Source organism: Protobothrops mucrosquamatus, unplaced genomic scaffold (genome assembly GCF_001527695.2).
Source record: "Protobothrops mucrosquamatus isolate PMUCROS unplaced genomic scaffold, P.Mucros_1.0 scaffold186, whole genome shotgun sequence".
NCBI classification, from domain to species: Eukaryota; Metazoa; Chordata; class Lepidosauria; order Squamata; family Viperidae; genus Protobothrops; species Protobothrops mucrosquamatus.
In genome coordinates this window covers 62,935-82,534 of record NW_015386544.1, presented here as the reverse complement: position 1 = coordinate 82,534, position 19,600 = coordinate 62,935, and the positions used below count along the sequence as shown (strand labels likewise).

General features: G+C 40.3%; 2 protein-coding genes across 2 annotated transcripts in view; both read left to right on the top strand.

The window, feature by feature from the left end:
* The window catches only part of TECTA (tectorin alpha), a 43,713-nt gene extending 32,135 nt beyond the window's left edge, over window positions 1-11,578 (top strand). The window contains exons 12-23 of the mRNA XM_015813735.1: window positions 1,053-1,252; window positions 5,365-5,748; window positions 6,024-6,310; window positions 7,636-7,916; window positions 8,343-8,453; window positions 8,532-8,734; window positions 9,263-9,426; window positions 10,031-10,279; window positions 10,386-10,548; window positions 10,971-11,058; window positions 11,210-11,326; window positions 11,478-11,578. Of these exons, the coding sequence (XP_015669221.1) occupies window positions 1,053-1,252; window positions 5,365-5,748; window positions 6,024-6,310; window positions 7,636-7,916; window positions 8,343-8,453; window positions 8,532-8,734; window positions 9,263-9,426; window positions 10,031-10,279; window positions 10,386-10,548; window positions 10,971-11,058; window positions 11,210-11,326; window positions 11,478-11,578 (2,348 nt within the window). The remainder of the gene's footprint in view (window positions 1-1,052; window positions 1,253-5,364; window positions 5,749-6,023; window positions 6,311-7,635; window positions 7,917-8,342; window positions 8,454-8,531; window positions 8,735-9,262; window positions 9,427-10,030; window positions 10,280-10,385; window positions 10,549-10,970; window positions 11,059-11,209; window positions 11,327-11,477) is intronic.
* Window positions 11,579-14,501: 2,923 nt separating this feature from the next.
* The window catches only part of SC5D (sterol-C5-desaturase), a 13,437-nt gene continuing 8,338 nt past the window's right edge, over window positions 14,502-19,600 (top strand). The window contains exon 1 of the mRNA XM_015813740.1: window positions 14,502-14,522. The gene's annotated coding sequence lies outside the window, so the exon portion shown is untranslated. The remainder of the gene's footprint in view (window positions 14,523-19,600) is intronic.

Below are 19,600 nucleotides of genomic sequence, written 5' to 3'. Positions count from 1 at the left end.
AGAGTCAAGTTTTACCTACAATAGAGGACTGGAGAGTGAAGGTTTCGCATCTTGCTGAAATGGCAAAGATTTCGGCTTATCTGAAGGATCATTCAAATGAACAATTTTTATCAATATGGAGAAGATGGATTGTTTATATTCAAAATAAGCATAGAATGGTGGAATATAGGTTAGGTTTTTAGATAAAAAAAATTTTTTTTATATATATATATTCCACCTATTTATGTAGAATTATACTTTGTGGAGTTAGGGGTATTAATATAAGGTTACTTTTAGACGAATAATATCCTGGGATTTGGTTTGGGAAGTCCGGGTGGGGGGTGGGAAGGGGTTTTCATTAATTGTGATGTACTTGTGATTGCTTTCTTTTTATGTTGAAAATAATAAAATTTTTATGAAAAAAAAAAAAAAAGAAATTCCTTGTTCAAACACAGTGGCATTTTTTTGGCTTAAAGGGGCGGTTTCAAAAAAGGAGTAAGAGTGGTCTAACCCTTGCTACCAAGTTCTCTTTCACTACTTATCTCTCTCTCTTATTTTTAATCCCTGGAGTTGATGAACTGGGGAGTAAACATCACCCTCCAAAGGCAGGATTTGACCTCAGGCCTGCCACAGGAGGACAGTGAGGGCAGTCAGTATGGACAACTCCTTCATATTGCCATCAACTCTCTGAGAAACACTTTCACTTTCTTCAAACATTGTAGATTTGGAGACATTATCTCCAAACCAAAGACCATCTTTCTTGTTCAAGCTTAGTTTCTACATAGTAGACCATCTTTTACTAAACCACGGGTAATTCTAGTTGCTCATTCTTAGCTAACCAGGTCCAGAGGAATCTTTGCCCATCACTTGTGAATGCCAGTAAATATGTTTTCCCAATTTAGCTTGGGTAGATGGCTCTCGAGACTCTCAATCACCATAACCAAGATGTTCTTGAGGATTTAAGCTCCTTGGGCATATTATGTCATATAGATGTATATGGGTTCACCATGTTAATATATGACTTCCAGACCAAGATGCACCCATGTTAAGAAGTTTTGTCCCTTGTGTTCTAGCGGTCAGCTGCCCTCCCAACAGCCACTATGAAAGCTGCGTGAGTGTGTGCCAGCCTCGTTGTGCTGCCATCCGGCTGAAAAGTGACTGCAACCATTATTGCGTGGAAGGATGTCAGTGTGATCCAGGGTACGTCCTTAATGGCAAAAGCTGCATTCTTCCTCACAACTGCGGCTGTTACTCAGATGGCAAATATTATGAGGTAAGCCCAGGGTTTCAAAATGGGGTCTTGTGCTGTGAGGATTTTCTGAGTCAGTAACTGGAGGCCTGGGAGATAGTGTTGCCAAAGCAGAGAAGAGATGGGACATGGGTGTCCATAAGGATGGGAAAGGGCATGACAACAGCATTGCACAAATGCCATGGTTCAGTATTAAGCATTGCATCAGTTATAGAGAGGCAAGTATGCAATGGTGGCATTTCTGTGATGATGTCACAACAAGTGTCTATGTGTCATTCTGGCATCATTGTGGCTTGTTTCAGACTCTCCTGGAGTAGGATATGTTTTCTGAATTAGGCATGGTTGGAATTCGATAGTAACAACATAGATTTGGTCCAGTGTGATTTAGAGGTCCAATAATTTGAAAACTGGTCTCATTTCTTTTTGTCTAAAAGACAATATTGGCAGTGAGATGTTGGAAGAATGTCAGCCAAATAAAGCTCTAAATAGAATCAGTCTCTCTCTCTCTCTCTTTATTTTTTTTACAGGATTTCTGTAATACATTAAGGGAGAACATTTTTCTGTCTCCTGTCCTGAGTAGCTTCCATTATGAGTGTGGGTCTACAATCTACATGAATTCTTCCTATTCTGGCAATAGATATTGTCCATAAAGATTACAACAAAAAGATACAAAAAAGCTATTTTTGTTTGTTTTAAAAAAGAGAGTCACTATGTGAAATTCTCCTCTAAGCCTCCTTTGCTTGGTAACGATGCATTTCTAAACAGGCAGCTGTAAATCTGTGCAGCTTAGCTGCCCCTTTCCGGTGCCCTCGTTTCTTTCAGGAGAAATAAGGATATATTTGCTTTTACACCATCATCTCTGTTTCTTGCGACCTTTAGCATCCAATTCAAGACGCTCGCTCCATCCGTATTGAAGGAGCCTTCCTCATCTATATTCATTCAAACAATAACCACAATGAGCAAAAAAAGAGAAGATGAGAAGCCTTGTAGAATTTGTGCAAATTATAGTGTTTTTCTGCCTTAAACTGCCTGTGGGATTGCTTAGTAAAGAAAGCAAAGGAAGAGATATGGAATGTTGTTGGCCTGTTATTGTTTCAACAATAATGCTCCATAATAGGTTGACTTTGGGGGAAGTAAACACAGTTTTTTGGGGAATTGGTTCACGGGGCTTTAAAAAGTTATTTTGTTTTTTGCAGATAATTTTCAGGGACTGAATTTCCCCCCCCCCCTCTTCCTCTACATTGCCAGACAATATTGCTGTCAGATTCAGTCTCCCTAGAATGATCTCATAAAGGACAATTCTGGAATAATGCACTGGGTGCTCCTTTTAGTGATGTAGTTCTATGCAGGATGCAGTACCATTTTAGCATCGGTTGCATCCTCACAATGCAGTGGCAACAGCTCTCAATAATGGGATGATACTTTCAGTCTTTTTTTCAAGGGAGAGAGGGAAATATAAGAAGATAGTATCTCTGTCATGTTCTCCGCATCCCTTGCTGGACCCCAGAGGAGATTCTTACCTGTCGTTTACTGATTTCTGATTCTCCAGAATTTATTCTCTCAGATTAGTGCAGGAGAAGCCATAAATTCATAGAAAAGACATTTCATTTGCAGAAGAAAACTAATAAATGAGAAACAAAGGAGATTAATCAAGGTGAAAGATGATTGTGAGTAGGTTTTATTTTGACATGGGGTTATTAAATGTTATTTCTGAGTTAGTCATCAATCTAGTGATTATTTTTCAATGGGACAAGTTGGTATTTCTTGGTTCTTGTCCCAATAAATTATTTACCTTGTCTTACATCTACTAGGGATCAATCAATAATCCCCATCAGTTTTCTACGGTTTCATTCATAAAGCTTTTTCTCCACTACCCTGTCTTCTCCTCTTCATTTTTTTTGCCTCAGTTTATTTATGTATATAGTTTTCCCCAATATGCACACTTTTCTTTCCTAAAATTTATACACCTATTCTAACCAAAGCTCTGCATTTTTATGTGCTTTCCAGCGTGGCATTGATGTATCTATTGCATCATATCAAGGATGCTGCTAATCCAAGCAAGGCAACAATGGGCCACCAACACGAATATAGCAGTTGGACCAAATAAGTAGTTTTCCATGTTTGGAGAAGACAGCTTGGATTAAAAATTGGCATATCCCTCTTTTTATTTGTGAAATGCTAAATGGTACGAGATAGCTTAGAAATGTTGCCAAGGAATAAGTAGGTTTCTTAGAAGTAGCCTTTAGCTTCCTGTCTCCTCAAAATTACAAAGTTTAAGAAAAATCATTGGCTGTTCCCATCCAACAGTTAGATAAAGCCAATGTGAGGAATCATTTCTGGTGCCAGTTTTGTCTTTCTGCTTCCTGTACTTGGCTTTTTACTTCCCAAATAAAAGAAAAAAGTAGCTGGATTTATTTGATGAGTCTGAGTTCTTGCTCTCCATTATGCTTTAAATCTGATAATGAAAGAATGGAATGCAATATGTGCTCCTCTGCAAAGCTACACTTCAGCAGTCAAAAGGCTATTGGTATCACTGCCCTTTGGAGGAGTGGGCAGAGATGTTGCTATGGCAACTCTACCTTTAAATTTCCTCCCTTTTACAGGTCATGAGCATAACAGGCCAAGGACACCAGTCAGGAACTTTTCACAAGTCTTTTGATCTGCCAGAATTAGGTCTTCAAGTCAGAATAAGCCTTAAAAAAAAGATCCCAAGGAGATTTTAGGAGCTGTTGCTTTTAGTAGGTTAGTCACAACCATTACTTTGTAGTAAACTGTGATTTGCGGTTACACGAAACCACAGATTGTCCTAGGATTTCAATTCTTTTAATTTTACTTTTTGGGGCCACAGTGTGGTTTACATAAAACCTAGCATATTATGTTTGGATGCAACAGAAAACTATAGCATACTAAAAATTCAGAAATAAGTTCTCACATTGCAGCAGTCAAAATGTGGTTGAAGAATAGAAGAAAATTAAGGCTCTAAGCTTTTCTTTCACATCTTTCCAAATCACTCTCTGGCGATGCAGCTGAACACACACTGCTTATCAGAAATGGGATGATATGCTGAACGTGTTTGATCTGACCTGTTTCTAGCTTAGCTAGATATGGTTTGCTGCTGTCACCAAATAATAAACAGAATGTTTGAATGCATTTGAAGAGGGGATTGAAATGGGTTATCTTGAAAACCCAGTATTATTATACATCTCTTGCCCTCTAGAAAAAAGACATTCTAAGGTTTTGTTTGGAGAGAATTATATTGATCCAAACCCCACAGATTTTTCGTTTGCCAAGTGCCTGGAGCTTCTGACAAGAGGGCATGTTAGGCTATCCACTAAGAAATGCTCTACACAGCCTCCCTCTCCTGGTGAAAAATAAAATTTTCAAGGAGCCAGCTGGTTCCATTCTGCAGCTAGCCTGATGAACTGCAAAAAGATTTAGTAGTTAGGCTACTGTCTGGTTCCTAAAAGAAACAAAATCTCTATTTAGTTCACTGCGTATGGCAATTGTTTCTTGTATATATGAGTTACATGTATCGTGTTACATTATCTAATTAAAAATGCTTTAACTGAAGTCAGGAAGAACTGTATATTGAAACACCAGCACAATGGAATGAATGTTTATCTCATACTAGTTCTGCAAATCAGCAGCAGACACTTGGCAGTGGAGTTAAAAGATAATGTTCTCTGCATAGAAAAATGTGTGCTTGTATGTTTGCATGCATGAATGCTGATTTCTCTTAAAAATAAATAAATAAATAAATAAATAAATAAATAAATAAATAAATAAATAAATAAATAAGAAATCACAATCATAAAATAAACCAGACAATCCATCCATAACCAAATACGTTATTATTGGACCAGGCAAAGAATTGGAATAAGTGTTCCATTGGAACAAGAAGCAAAATAAAATAAATGAAATTGCAGCAAAACAAAGAATGCCATGGACAGGTAAAGTCTCTGTAGGTCAAGGCCAGCAAGAAGGCACAGAAGAACAGGGCAGGAGCCTCAGAGATGGGCTTTAGATCCTTGTTCCATTCTCCAGAGTGTTTGGTGGGGCTTTAGAGGTGTTGCTTTCAACACTTGGAAGAACTATTTGCATCCTATCTCTGCCTTTCCCTCTCCCCTTTTGTACAGCCCAAGCAGCTTTTCTGGAACAGCGACTGCACCCGCCGTTGCCGTTGTTTTCGGCGCAACCTGATCCAGTGTGACCCTCGGCAGTGCAAATCAGATGAGGAGTGCGCCCTCCAGAATGGAGTCCGGGGTTGCTTCAGCATGAAGAGCTCCTACTGCATTGCTGCAGGAGGAGGGGTCTTCCGCACGTTTGATGGCGCCTTCCTCCGCTTCCCTGCCAATTGCGCCTTCGTCCTCTCCACTATCTGCCAAAAGCTCCCTGACATCTCCTTCCAGCTCATCATCAATTTTGATAAGTGGACTTATCCCAACTTGACCGTAATTTCACCAGTTTACTTTTATATTAATGAGGAGCAGATTCTTATCAGCGATCGAAATACAATTAAGGTACAGCGTCAAGTCATTAAGAATCTTTTGGAGTGGGGGAGCCCTCTGGGGGGTTGGATGGGCTGAGGCTGTCAGTAGCCTCCCAATTTTGCCAATCACTTTGCCAATGTTTGAGATGCCACCAAAGAAAGAAGAAAAGGCCATAGAAGGAGGGTGTGGAATATGCATGACCCAAAGCCAGACTTCCAAACTTGGCTTTAGAAGGGAATATACTCTGCTTAAAAATGGGAGGAGGAGCATCTTACAAACTAAAATATTTTTACCTCCACAATTAGGTGAATGGCACATCAGTGAGCATTCCTTTTGTGACTGGTTTGTCAACTAAAATCTATAGCTTGGAGGGTTTCCTGGTCATAGACACAAGTCCAGATATCCAGATCCACTACAATGGGTTCAACGTAATCAAAATTGCCATTAGCGAACGCTTGCAAAACAAAGTTTGTGGGCTTTGTGGAAATTTTAATGGAGATCACACTGATGACTATGTCACCCTGCGAGGGAAGCCAGTCGTCAGCAGCGTGTTCCTGGCACAGAGCTGGAAAACCAATGGCATGCAGAAGAGGTAACGAGCTGGGCCAAGTGAGTGATATGTCCAGAAGAACCCGGTCATTTTGCTGGCTGCATCAGCCACATGTTCACCCATCTGTGGGCTTCCAGGGGCCACATTTAAAAGTAGCCATTTTGTTTATGTTGTGCTTTTAAGTAATCACTGCACAGACAAAGAAGACATCAAAGGTAGTTTGGATGGACCTATTTGGGAAGTTGGGTGGAGACATCAGTGCAAAGAATTGCTGGAAAAAGTTGGTGATGAGGGTAGTATCTTTTTTATGGCAGTTCACCAGCTTCTTTTAGCAGCAAATGATTCTGCCAGCTTCTGTTATAGTTTTAGATGGACACTGAAAGACTCACAGTGGCATTGGTTCTCCTATCTCATTCTGCCAACTCTAGGAAAAGGAGCAGAATCCAAGCCTCTTGCAATAACTAGAAGAATGTGGAGAATCCAACCACTAGTTCCTTTTCCATAAATTGTTTAGGTTTTAGTTCTGCTTTCAAAGGCTGGGAAGGATATGTCAAATAGTTATGAAGCTCAGTGACCTAAAAAGGCACTTCTGTGTCTGAAGGGCTGACCATTGGACAGCAGTTAATTGAAAGACAGGAACTGGAAACCCATACATTTAGGAAAGGGTTAGAGTTTAAACAACTGAACCACATCAGAATAATTCAGAGCTGTCCATGTCTCATCTTTCTGTTAGAGCAGCTAATGGCCAATGGGAATGGATGAAGACATATTGGTACTGGAAATAATTCCTTACCAGAGGTATGGTCCAAGGTAGAGTCTAGCCAGGGTGGGTCACCGTTTATGGTAAGAACACGTGAAATCATGACACTGTGATTACACTGTTGTAAAAAGCCATGCTTTGTTTAACAATAGTTTAGTGAATAAACCAAAGATAGCTGTAATGGTATTTAGAATGACCTTGGGAGATGGGGAAGAACTACAGCCAGGGACTACAGCCAGGGCAACCAACAGATAAGAGGCAGCTTAGCCCACAGCAGGAAAGAGAAGAAACAGTCTCCAGTTTCTTGGCTGTAAACACGGGAGGGGAGAAATGTGGCTTCAGACTTGTAAGATTGATGTCAGCCTCATGAGGTAGTCCAGACAGGGTTCCTTCTGAGAAATTTACTACATCTACATTCTTGTTGAGGGCTAATCTGCCTCTTACCAAGTCATAGCCTTGGCTATGGCTCTTCTCTGTCTCTTAAGATTATTCCAACATACTATTACATTGGCAGAGTACAAACCGCATGCTAAGTTAAAAACAATGGTTTTACAAACCATTATTGTTATCTCCTTCTGATTCTTAATTTTTGTGTTTATGATTCCAGCTGCAATGAGCTCCAGTATTCACAATATGCTGCTGCTTGTGACAACGTTCAGATCCAAATCCTGCAGAGTGACAGCTACTGCCTCAGGCTCACTGATATGAAAGGTTTCTTCCAGCCTTGTTATGGATTGCTGGACCCATTGCCTTTTTATGAATCATGTTTTCTTGATGGCTGCTACAATCAGAAGAAGTATCAGCTCTGTGGCTCCTTAGCAGCATATGGGGAGGCCTGTCGCTCCTTTGGGATCCTCAGTACAGAGTGGATTGAGAAGGAAAATTGCTGTAAGCAAGCTTGTCTTAGTATAGTTTAGTTCTTCTTTAGACAGTTTCTTCATTGCATTCCCCTCAGTAGAGAATAAAAAAATGTAAATATGGGCATATTAGATGTGGAGGAGTCTTCTCCTTGCTATGGTTTTCATCATGAATGCTTCCTTGATTGCTAGCATAATAAAGGTTTCCCCACTAGATGGTCATCAAGAGAATTTTAGAGCATTCTAAGAATGATGGAGAGATACAATGTTTTATCAGGGGAAGAAGCCTTTGAAGACATGGTAGGGAATATTTCAGTACAGGATTATTATTTTTTCTGCTTAGACTTTGCCTCCTATCTTTCATGGAAATCTTCCCCCCCCCCCCCAAAAAAAGGAACATAAAATAAATCAGTTACCCTTGTCTGTTTTCCACCCCCACCTTTTTATCTTTTTTTAGCAGGAGTGGTTGAAGATCCCTGCATGGGAGCAGACTGTCCCAACAGAACTTGTGATGTGGACAACGATGGAGAACTGTGTGGCTGCATTGAACCTCCTGTCTATGGAAACAGTGAGTGCCCTACAAGTAGATCCTGATGAGAAATGCCCTGTGAGGTTTCTGTGGTAATCCTCTTCCTTCTTCTCACAGACACACATGATATCCTAGATGCTGAGGTGACCTGCAAAGCTGCCCTAATGGAGGTGTCCATCTCAAAGTGCAAGCTATTCCAACTGGGTTTTGAAAGGGAAGGTGTCCGCATCAATGACCGCCGTTGTCCTGGCATTGAAGGTGAAGATTTCATCTCCTTCCAGATCAACAACACCAAGGGCAACTGTGGAAACATTGTGCAGGTCAGAATGTTTGAGGGACTGTGGGTTTATTTTCCCCCTTGTGGCACTTGGTTTCTTATCAAAGCTTCTGGATAAGCTTCATTTTTGTCTTGCGATGGACGTGATTTTCATCTCTGCTATCAGAACATCACCATAGGTATTTAATTTTTTGGAATTTTTCCTCTATGATCAAATGAGCAGTGTGAATAGAAACTTACAATACCAAACACATCAGTGGCAAATTTGAGACTTTTGCTATTAGCCCTTTATTTCTTGGGCATGGATGTCTTACTCTACATATCTGGCTTCCCTTTCTTCTTAGCTCATAGAAGACATGAAGTAGTTGGCCATCACATAGTTCCCTCCTTGAAGAATGAAGATCCTTTTTTAGCTGGTCATGTCAATTCCATTTGATTAGATAATGAAATGAAGTTTGCAGCATAAATTTGAGAATGCAAGTGAGAAAAATCCAAGATCTGAGGAAATAACTGTATCATTAGGAGGCTGTTTTCCTAAGCATGTGCATTTTTTCTCCTCTTCATACTCTAGTCTAACAGCACCCACATTATGTATAAAAACACAGTCTGGATTGAAAGTGCAAACAACACTGGAAATATCATTACTCGAGACAGGACCATCAATGTTGAATTTTCCTGTGCATATGAGCTTGACATTAAAATTTCTTTGGATTCTGTTGTTAGACCAATGCTCAGGTAAGAAAAAGTGTTGACTCTTTGGACATTCTAAAGAAATGGAGAGTAGGGAAGGGATTCCATTATCTCATGGATTTTATTTGGAGGTGTACAGCTGGCTAAGATTCTGGGAGTTGAAGTCTACAGTTCTGTCAAAATGTAAACATCAGGATTTTTTTTAAAAAAAGAACAAATTGCTGTAGCCCTTGCTTCATTTATTTCCTTGAAGAATGAAGATCTTTTATTTTCTGAGTTTGATCCAGTTCTTAAAAGAAAAAAATATTTTCCCTTCCTCTCAGCGATAGCAATAACATTTGACCTTGTCTATTCTCCTCTTTAACAAAATGGTGAGATCCAAAATAAATTACTTCCAAGCATTAGCTTTGCAATGTTTGGAAATCTGTTTTAATTGCATGCAAATTATATAAAGTTAATGTTTTATTCATTAAGTTTGGTAATGGTTAACTCTAGTAATAGGGTGTAAATGAAGTAAAAAGTTAGAAATAAATTAAACAAATCAATAAATAACAACCATAATAACCAAAGAGATAGTTTTAAATTCTCCAACAGTATTTTGGTATTTTGGTGTAAGTTATTTTTTTTTCATCTTGTTCCCTCTTTGAAGTGTCATTAATCTGACTGTGCCTACAAAGGAAGGCAGTTTTACTACCAAAATGGCCCTATATAAAAATTCATCCTATAAGCATCCCTACAGGCAAGGAGAAGTTGTGCTAACCACTCGTGACATATTATATGTTGGCGTCTTTGTGCTGGGAGCAGATTCCACTCACCTCATCCTCACACTGAACAAATGTTATGCAACACCTTCACGAGACATTAATGACAAGCTCAGATACTTCATCATTGAAGAAGGGTGAGCCACAGTTTTTAAGTGCCCAGTGTTCGAAATTCCAGAAAAAAAGCTTGTCAGTTCTTGGCTGCTCTGCTGGAAATAATCAGTGCACTCCTCTTTCTTGCAGTTGTCAGAATATCAAGGATAATACCATTGGAATTGAGGAGAATGGGGTCTCCCTCACCTGCCGTTTTCATGTTACTGTTTTCAAATTCATTGGAGATTATGATGAGGTTCATTTGCACTGTGCAGTCTCGCTTTGTGATTCGGAAAGATACTCATGTAAAATAGTAAGTGGCACACACCTTAGATGCAGTTCACATCAATGTGCTATTTAAGGCTGTTCAAAAAATAGAAATCTGTCTCAGAGCTGATCAAAAAGTTGATTTTTGAAGAATATAATCTAAAATTCATGTACTTCAGATACGACTTTAATGATAGGGACTGGAAAGTTCTGCTTTGTATCTCAAAGAGGTTCTGTTAAATATTTGCACTCTTGATGCATTTTAAGACAAGAGAAAATGGATACTTTAAACCTTGCATAGGATTAAGGTACCTATTTTATCCCTTATACCTTCGGCTGTATTGTCCTTGGTTCTGCCTATTCTTAAAAATTGCTATTGACAGATTATGCAAAGTACAAAGTATGCTCTCAAGCCAACAGAAGTTGTGTATCAAAGCATTTCTATTTTTTTATTTTTGGCTGGATCAGAATTGTCCACAGAATACCCGGAGGGCCAATGATTATTCCAAAGATCTCAATGAGCAAATCATTTCTGTGGGACCAATCAGAAGAAAACGTAAGTGTGGTGTTTCTCCAGGTTTTCATTCAGAAATCAGGATCACTTTTACTGCATGGATGCATGATTAAACAGTGAAAGAATCAATCTTCAATACTTGATTCCCATATAGGTTTCTGGTGTTTTTTTTACTTTGATTTCTGCCTTTTAGGCCTAGACTGGTGTGAAGACAATGGAGGCTGCGAACAGATATGCACAAGCCAGGTGGATGGGCCACTTTGCAGCTGTGTAACTGGAACCTTGCAGGAAGATGGCAAGAACTGTCGAGGTGAATGAACTCTTTGTCAAGGACTGAAAGAAATTTTCTTTAGGTGTTTATATATAGACAGACAGAAACAGCATGTTTCTGACTGAACTTTATATTATTTTTTAAAACATGCAGTTTCAATGTTCATTGTCTCTTCTATTTTTCTTTGCAGCAACCAGCTCTTCAACTGAGGCTCAAGCCAGGCTTTTTCTGCTCCTTGTCAGCCAGCTGTTCTTATGGTGTAGTCTCTCTCAGTCCAGCCCAGCCACATAGTTTATCAAAGTACTGGAATTTTCTATAACCTCCTAGGTCCCTATAAACACATACCACTCTGAATCTGCAATCCACATGACTGTCCAACACCATTTGTAATGCCAGATTTTTTTTGGTTTGTTTCAGCATTGGTGTTATTGGCCTCTTTAAATGGTATTAATGAAGTTGTAAAAATGTTAACAGGACATCACATTCTTCTAAAACTATCAGGAGGAGATCTGCAAGTTGAATATCCAATAGTTGATTGTTATGTCTTCCTCTTCTGAGAGTCCACTTTTGTCTTCCTATTTACAGAAACCTCTGTATAATCTGAATTATTAAATTTTGCAGGAAAACATCTGGGCAGCTTGGCTACTTTCTGAACTTGGGATGGGGAGGGAAAGTAAGAGGCAAAAGTAGCTGTTAGGGTCTGGGATTTGACATCCTGAAGTTTGCTTCTTAAGCCATTCATTGCTGAGTTTAAATCACCCTAGAGCTGTTTCTTTTATTCAGGTTTTAATGAGTTCTGCATATCCAACAGCTGATAGCCAACATTCACTTTATAAGACCAAAAAACCAAAAGATGGAGAAAACCTTTGATGTGCCCTGAAATATGCACCATCTCCGTTACAGTTACACTATAGCCATTCTTGCATTTTTTTTTGCATGAACAAATTTTTACTATTTAAATTTAGGGTAGCCTCTTTCTTCTAGATGTTTATTGACTAATTTTTAAATTAAACATGGGGAACAAGATCTTGTTTCTTGGCAGCCTTCTGTTTTGTGAAGTTTGCTTAGATTTGGGACTTGGGAAAAGACTTGTAGTAAGGTTAGGCACAATGTTTTTCAATAAAAACGATTTGAATATACTCTGCTGTAAAGATTTGGAAACACTATAAGCTACCTATGTTATTGATTGGGGTTTGAACAAGCATCCTTTCTTCCCAGAAAAAAAAATCGGCTTTTTTGGGGGGGGGGGGGGTCTATAGGGGATCAGCAAAGATCTCGCCAAGTCCTATCCACACCAAAATGAGTGCCAACACAATGAAGGTAAAATTTAAGAATTTTGCATAGACAAAACGCAAAGGTAAGAAGCGTCGGAAGCAATGGAAAGAGCTGGTCCCGGTCTCCGTTCTTTCTGTTAAGTTAGCCGCCTTCTCATCTCCAGGAGCCCAAGACGGCTCCCTCTCCTCCCTTTTCCCCTCAGAGAGTATCCCAACCCGACTGAAGGGAAGAACCAGTTCAGGAGGGAAGTTTCTATCCCGCCACGCCGGGATCAGCCCGGGCACAGGCGACCTAAGCCTCCCACTCGCTCGCTTCTGAGGTAAATAACGCAACCTCCCTGCGCCGCCGCTGAAGTAAACGACAACGACGACGCTGTGCCCCTCAGCCCCGCTCCTGCATTCCCGATAGGCTCGCCTCACGCCGCCGGCCGCGCCTTCCAATCCGGGCGTCGCGCGACTCTCGACCGGCGGTCGCTCGTGACGTTTGCAGCCAATTCCTGCGTCTTTTGCCGCCGAAACTCCGCCTCCCCTCCCCGATGATTGGCGCAGGGACCTTCCCGATGTCACCAGAGGCCGGCATGCCCTCTCGGCTTTCGGGGACAGCGGAGCGTGGGGCGCAGTCGACGCTCGCGGTGGCTGCGGAGGATGGTAGCGGAGCGACGGGATCCAGGTGGGGAGAAGCGCAGATGAGCATCCTGCGGTTCCCGGGTTGGTGGGGGGCTCGGTAGTGACTCCCGCTGTGGCACTCCATCTTTCTTACCTTGAGCCCCTCAGGCGCCTGGACTTCATTTCCCGGAATCCCGCAGCCTGTGCGGCGATGGCTGAGGCTCCTGGGAAATGCGGTCTCCGTACCTCGAGCATCCCAGGTGAGGGGAAGGTGGTGGAAGGCGACCTTCAAAGACGGTTTGCCCTCGTCCTCCTTCTTCCTCCCCCCCCCCCCAGGCCAGGATTATTTTACAGCAGGGGTCTTCAAACGTGGCCCTTTTATGACTTGTGGAATTCCTCAGCCAGGCATGCCGTTTGAGGAATTCTGGGAGTTGAAGTCCACAAGTCATAAAAGGGCCAAGTTTGAAGACACCTGTTTTACAGTGTTGTTATTTCCTGGTGGTCTCCTTTCCAGCTCGGCTTGTTCTCTTTCCAAGCAAAGCTAAGAGGGTTGGGTGGGTAACCACCAGCAACTTTGGGTTATCTGTTATCAGTGTTATTCATAGTACTACCCGTGTTTTCCCGAAAATAATACCGGGTCTTCTTTGTTTGTTTGTTTGCCCTCCAAAAGAGGCACCAGGTCTTATTAGCGGGGGTGTCTTACTCATCTCCTGCACTGACAGCCCAGTCCAGCTGCTCCACTTCTTCTGTGGCCAAAAGAACTGCAACATCCTGCAGCTGCATTCCGGCCTGCATTTTGCAGTCAGGCCTTTCCGGAAGGCCTCTGCAGCCGAGTACCAAGCTCTGGATTCAATCTATGACTGAGAAATGCAGGCCTGGCTGCAGAAGATGTCGCAGAAGAAGCGGGCCAGCGAGGAGAGGCCTGGCTGCCAGGTAAGTGGGTGTCATGCCTCCGTCAGAGCCTGAGTGCTGAGGACAATGAGCTGGAACGGGTCCCTATGGAGGCCTTTCAGGATAGGGACAGGATGAACATGAGAGACAGAGCTCAGGCAATGAACCCTTGCTCAGTGGAGAGAAGGAGGGAACAACGCAGGCAGGCTCAACTATTCGGGAGGAGAGCGCCCTGTCCCTCTCTACAAAACACACCTGGAGACAGACTTAAGGAGATGCTGTGGGGAGGGGCATTATTTTTGTGTGCTGTTGCTGATCTTGTAAACAACTCTCTGATCTCTTGTTCTGTGTTGTGATTTGTGTTTGGAAACCCTGAAACTCTGACCATTGGACTGGCTGACGACCTTGATTTGGTGTTCAAAGACCTCGGATTGAATTTTGGCTTCTCTTCTGAAACTGCTCAGGCAAGCTTGTATTTCCACAGACTTGTTAGTTTTGGATGTACCGGTACATTTCATTCCTAGTTTTTTTAATGTTTTATTGATTTTCTAATTTTACATTTAAGTATTTAAAAAGCAACATGGCTGAGTTAATTGATAATTCAATGATATACAAGTATCTTTAGTACAAGTCTCAAACTACCACATTAAATATTTCCTCTCTTTTCCCCTTAGTATTTACTGTCCCATGTTTAAACTAATACAATTCTTATTATATCAATTAAATAAAAATAACAAATCGTCTCTCTATTTTTCCACCTCGACGTAGTTCTCCTGAAATGTTTATCTTCCCTTCAGTCTGTTCTTCTTGATCCTCAGATTTCTTCTGGTTTATATAGAAAGTCTTTTCCTTTTTTTTTTTTTCAGGAAAAGTTTATTGATTTTCTAGTTTTATATTTAAATATTTGAAAAGCAACGTGGCGGCTGAGTTGGTCCATAATTCAGTAACATACAAATATCTTTAGTACAGATCAGAAACTATTACATTAAATATTTCCTCTCTTTTCTCCTTGGTATTTACTGTCTCACATTTAAATTAATACAAATCTTATTATATCAATTTAATAAAATAATTTTCTTACATTTGTCAATAATTTTTAATTTATACATATCTTAGTTATTTTAACATTCAATCTTTTTAGACAATCAATGTCCTGGTTATTTTTTCTCAAGTTTTAGTTTCCCATTAATATTTAAATTTAATGTTTAATATTTATAATTTCCAAGTTTTAAGTAATCCCAATTCCCTTTATCACAATTCATCACAAGATCTAATGTTCAGGATACACGTCTTATCTATTTGAATTCTCACCATCTTACATCAACTGATTAATAATATAATATTCCTATTTTCTAGTAATTTCCAAATATCTTAAATTTAATAACCAAAATTTCTCTTATTTCAACATTTAATACTTCCTCTCTTTTTTCTCTTAATATCTACTATCTCATATTTAAGCTAGTAATTTTTATTATTACCACTAAGTAAAAACATATTTATTACATTATCTATAGATTTTTAGTTTATATATATCTTAATTACCTTTACATTTAACCTTTATAAGCAAATCAATATTCAAATTTAACTGTTAGTTTATACTTCCAAGTTTTAAATAACCAAAGTTTCCTTTAACTCAACTCATAATATCTAGTATTCAAAGTACACATCTTATCTGTTTGAGAATATTCTGTTTTAATGCTCACTAATAAGTCAAAACCCCAATTTTCTTCAGTCTTATTCTAGCTTGCTTTCTTTGCCAAATCATCTTCCATGTCCGTGCTTTTGAGTCATCAAATAAATCTCCCAGTGTTGTTATGTAAATTGTTTGACGTAGACAAAACCATCCGATCGCCATTTTTTTGAGAGGACTAACAAATGGTCTCTCTATTTTTCCATCTTGATGTAGCTGTCTTAAACTGTTTATCTTCTCTTTAGTCTGTTGTTCTTCTTGATACTCAGATTTCCTCTGATTTATGTAGGAAGTCTTTTCCCTTTTTCATGTTGTCAGTCCCTTTTCTGGGTCTTCCATTGACTGTATTTGTTGATCAGTTGAGTCTTCTGTCCAGGCATTCCATCAGCCGAGGACCCGGGGTAGGGGCGGGGGGGTAGCGGTCATTATAAGGGAGAGCCTGTGTCCAAGGGAGGCCACTGTGCCTCAGATAGACGGTGCAGAGTCCCTCCTTGTGAAGTGGGGGCATGGGGTGCAAGTGGGCCTGTTGATAATATACCTGGCCCCCTGCTATGTGTCAACGGCCCTGCCNGCTAAGCAAAGCTATTAGCTGCTTGTAGATGTTTGATTTCATCTTTGTGGAATGAATCAATAGAGAAAGAGAACTGACAGGAATTTGCCAAATGGAATTTGGTGATGGTAGTGTTGGTGGTAGGGTTTCAAGGGAGCCTTTCTCCACAGCTGAACCGAAGTGATATCCATCCATATTTGGGTCAGCAGAAAACTACAGTGGACCCAAAATTGCTGCTTTCATTGCCAATCCCTGTCCTTCCTTGATTGCTTCTGTTTTAAGTCACTATAGTCAACCAACTTCCTTCCAAGGTAATGAGCGGTAAAGTTTAATGGACTTTATATACAGTGAGGCTACACCTGGTCAATGTCAGAATGAGGGGACAATCTTTCTTCATGAACAATTTAAACTTACCTCAATCTTGAGCTGGAGACAAGATGGAAGCAATGTCAAGGACGCTTGGCAGAAAGACATTGGCAGGCATATTTTGTTAGGTGCAAGCTTTAAGTAAGAATTTGTGCTTAACTAACCTGAGAGGATGAAAAAAGGAATGCTCTAAAAGAAGCAGGAGGATTGCGGCAGTGAGGCTCATTAACAATACTCAGTGAAATATGGAATATTAGCCCCTCAAGTTCTATAATACTTTTTATAATAAAGTATAAATGAAGTTATACATTTATTTCTGTATACTTTGCTCAGAGCATGAGGAATTAGGACTAGGGGTAATATGATAGCAATGTTCCAATATTTGAGGGGCTGCCACAATGAAGAGGAGGTCAATCTATTCTCCAAAGCACCAGAAGGCAGGATGACAAGCAATAGATGGAAACTAATCAAGGAGAAAACTAACCTAGAACTAGGAAAAATTTCCTGACAGTGAGAATAATTAATTGGTGAAATGACTTGCCTCCAGAAATTATGAGTGCTCCAACACTGGAAGGTTTTAAGAAGCGATTGGACAATCATTTGTCTGAATTGGTATAGGATTTCCTGGTTAAGCAAGGAATTGAACTAGAAGACTTTCAAGATCCCTTCCAACTCTATTATTCTGTTAATAAGCAAGATGAGCTTAAACATGAAGACAAGAAAGCAAATATGATTTTGTAGGTACAGTATCTCATCATATCTTTGTTTACCATTTGAATATCCATATTTTTTTCCGCATACCAGTTTGATTCATGTGATCACCAAGACATAAGCATCTATGAAGTCAAGAAACAACAAGAGATGATGTAGACATGCACCTGTTTTCACAAAGGTTCTTGTGAAATCAAACCATCTTATATAAATTTATTTTTCTTAGTTTGTATTATGAACTGCTGTATCTGCTGTTGTGCTTATGTCTATTTTTCTGTACACATTGATTGGTCCTTGAAAGTTAGAAATGATTTTATAAATATGTATTAAGTGACAATCATTAATTAAATATTAACTTATTCATTAGAAGAGTCCCCAATCATATGCTTTAAAGCTAAGAACGATGTATTGTTACGTGTTCTAAGTCTATGATGACTCTGGAAGAAAAAAATAAAGTTGCATGAAACACTAAATAACAATACTGTTGATTGTTTGGGGTAAACAAATCTGCAATTTGTACAATTAAGAAGAATTAGTGAAAAATGATGTCGCTTAAGGTATCATCCATGAGGAACACAGCCAGAAGCCACTTCCAACTTTTTGTAGCCACTACATAAAGCAGATTTGATATATGCTAAGAGCAATCATTTGATGATAAGAGAAGGAACTCAGAATGAATAGAAAGGAAAAGGAGCAATTAAATTTGAATGCTGCAATGATGTCGCATGGTGCATATCAGATAAAATCCCAAGAAATAGGAAAAAATGGCAGGTGTCATCTAGAGTGCTACAGCAGAGTTGAGAAGAAAAGTCCTGCCAAGATTTACAGCTGCAACTATTCAAAGGACTGTTACATAGTGCAGGAATGTTCCTTTAGAAGGAGTGAATAAAGATCTAAGAAACAAATACATTATTAGGTATTTTAGTTAGTGTTCTGTTATTGTGACAGAGCCAGATGCTTCCCATGCATCTGATTCAGAGGACTACCAGCCAGTGGCCAAAGCAGTAACTTAGGAAGATAAAGGAAGTTAAATGTCTATGGAGATTCTCAGTTATCCAGCTCATAGTTATCCCAAAGATGCTTTTTCACGAGGCAACTGGACTTTCTTGTTTTTCTTTGAAGATGTTTCGCTTCTCATCCAAGAATCTTCTTCAGCTGAAGAAGCTTCTTGGATGAGAAGCGAAACGTCTTCAAAGAAAAACAAGGAAGTCCAGTTGCCTCGTGAAAAAGGGAGCTTTGGGTTAAAGGAAGTTAAGATCAGGGGAGGAAAAAGAAAGCCAGGTTCTGGATGACAGATTGACACTGATGGTACTGTTGAAAGAAAAGTCTTCATCCTGGTTCATCCAAGCCGGGGATAAATAAACAACATGGCGACTGCTTTAGAAAGAAGGTTGCAGTTTATTGAAGAGCCAGAAAGATGGTTCTTGCAGGAAAGAGGAGAGAAAAAGAAGGCTGAGCACATGTGGGAAGTAGGTTTTTATACCCACTGAAGCCTTTTGTTTGGAGTAGTTTCCTGTTCCTGTTTTAGGCTTTGTATTTCCTGTGTCATGCATTCTGACCTGAGTTTGGGTGTGCCTTTCTGGTATTCTGATGGTGATGGGTTAGTCCTATTATGTCCAAAGGTCATATCCTGCTTCCCTGGGGCTGATGACTCTTAAAGTTTGGGTGGGGTATGCAGATTTTAGGTGTCTTTGTCTTCTTAAGCTTCTAGCTCCAACTTTCCTGATGGTTTACATCTGCATTTGTACAGAGCTGGCTTCTGCTTGGGACAGAGAGACTTGGGGCTATCAATGAAAACTGGGCATGCTTTTCTGTCTCTTTAAGATCCTTGGAGGAAATATAAGAAGCCCTGGATCCAGATGTGTTGGCAAATTATCGTCCAGTCTCCAACCTACGCTTTGTGGCGAAGGTTGTTGAGAGTGTGGTTGCACGGCAGTTTCCCCGGCACCTGGAGGAAACGGTCTATCTAGACCCTCTCCAGTCGGGCTTCAGGCCGGGGTACAGCACGGAAACGGCATTGGTCACATTGGTAAATGATCTCTGGAGGGCCCGGGACAGGGGTTGTTCCTCTGTCCTTGTTCTTTTGGACCTCTCAGCGGCTTTTGATACTGTGGACCACAGTATCATGCTGCGGCGGTTGGGTGGGTTGGGAGTGGGGGGCACCGTGATGCGGTGGTTCTCCTCCTTCCTCACCGACCGTACGCAGTCTGTATTGGCAGGTGGAC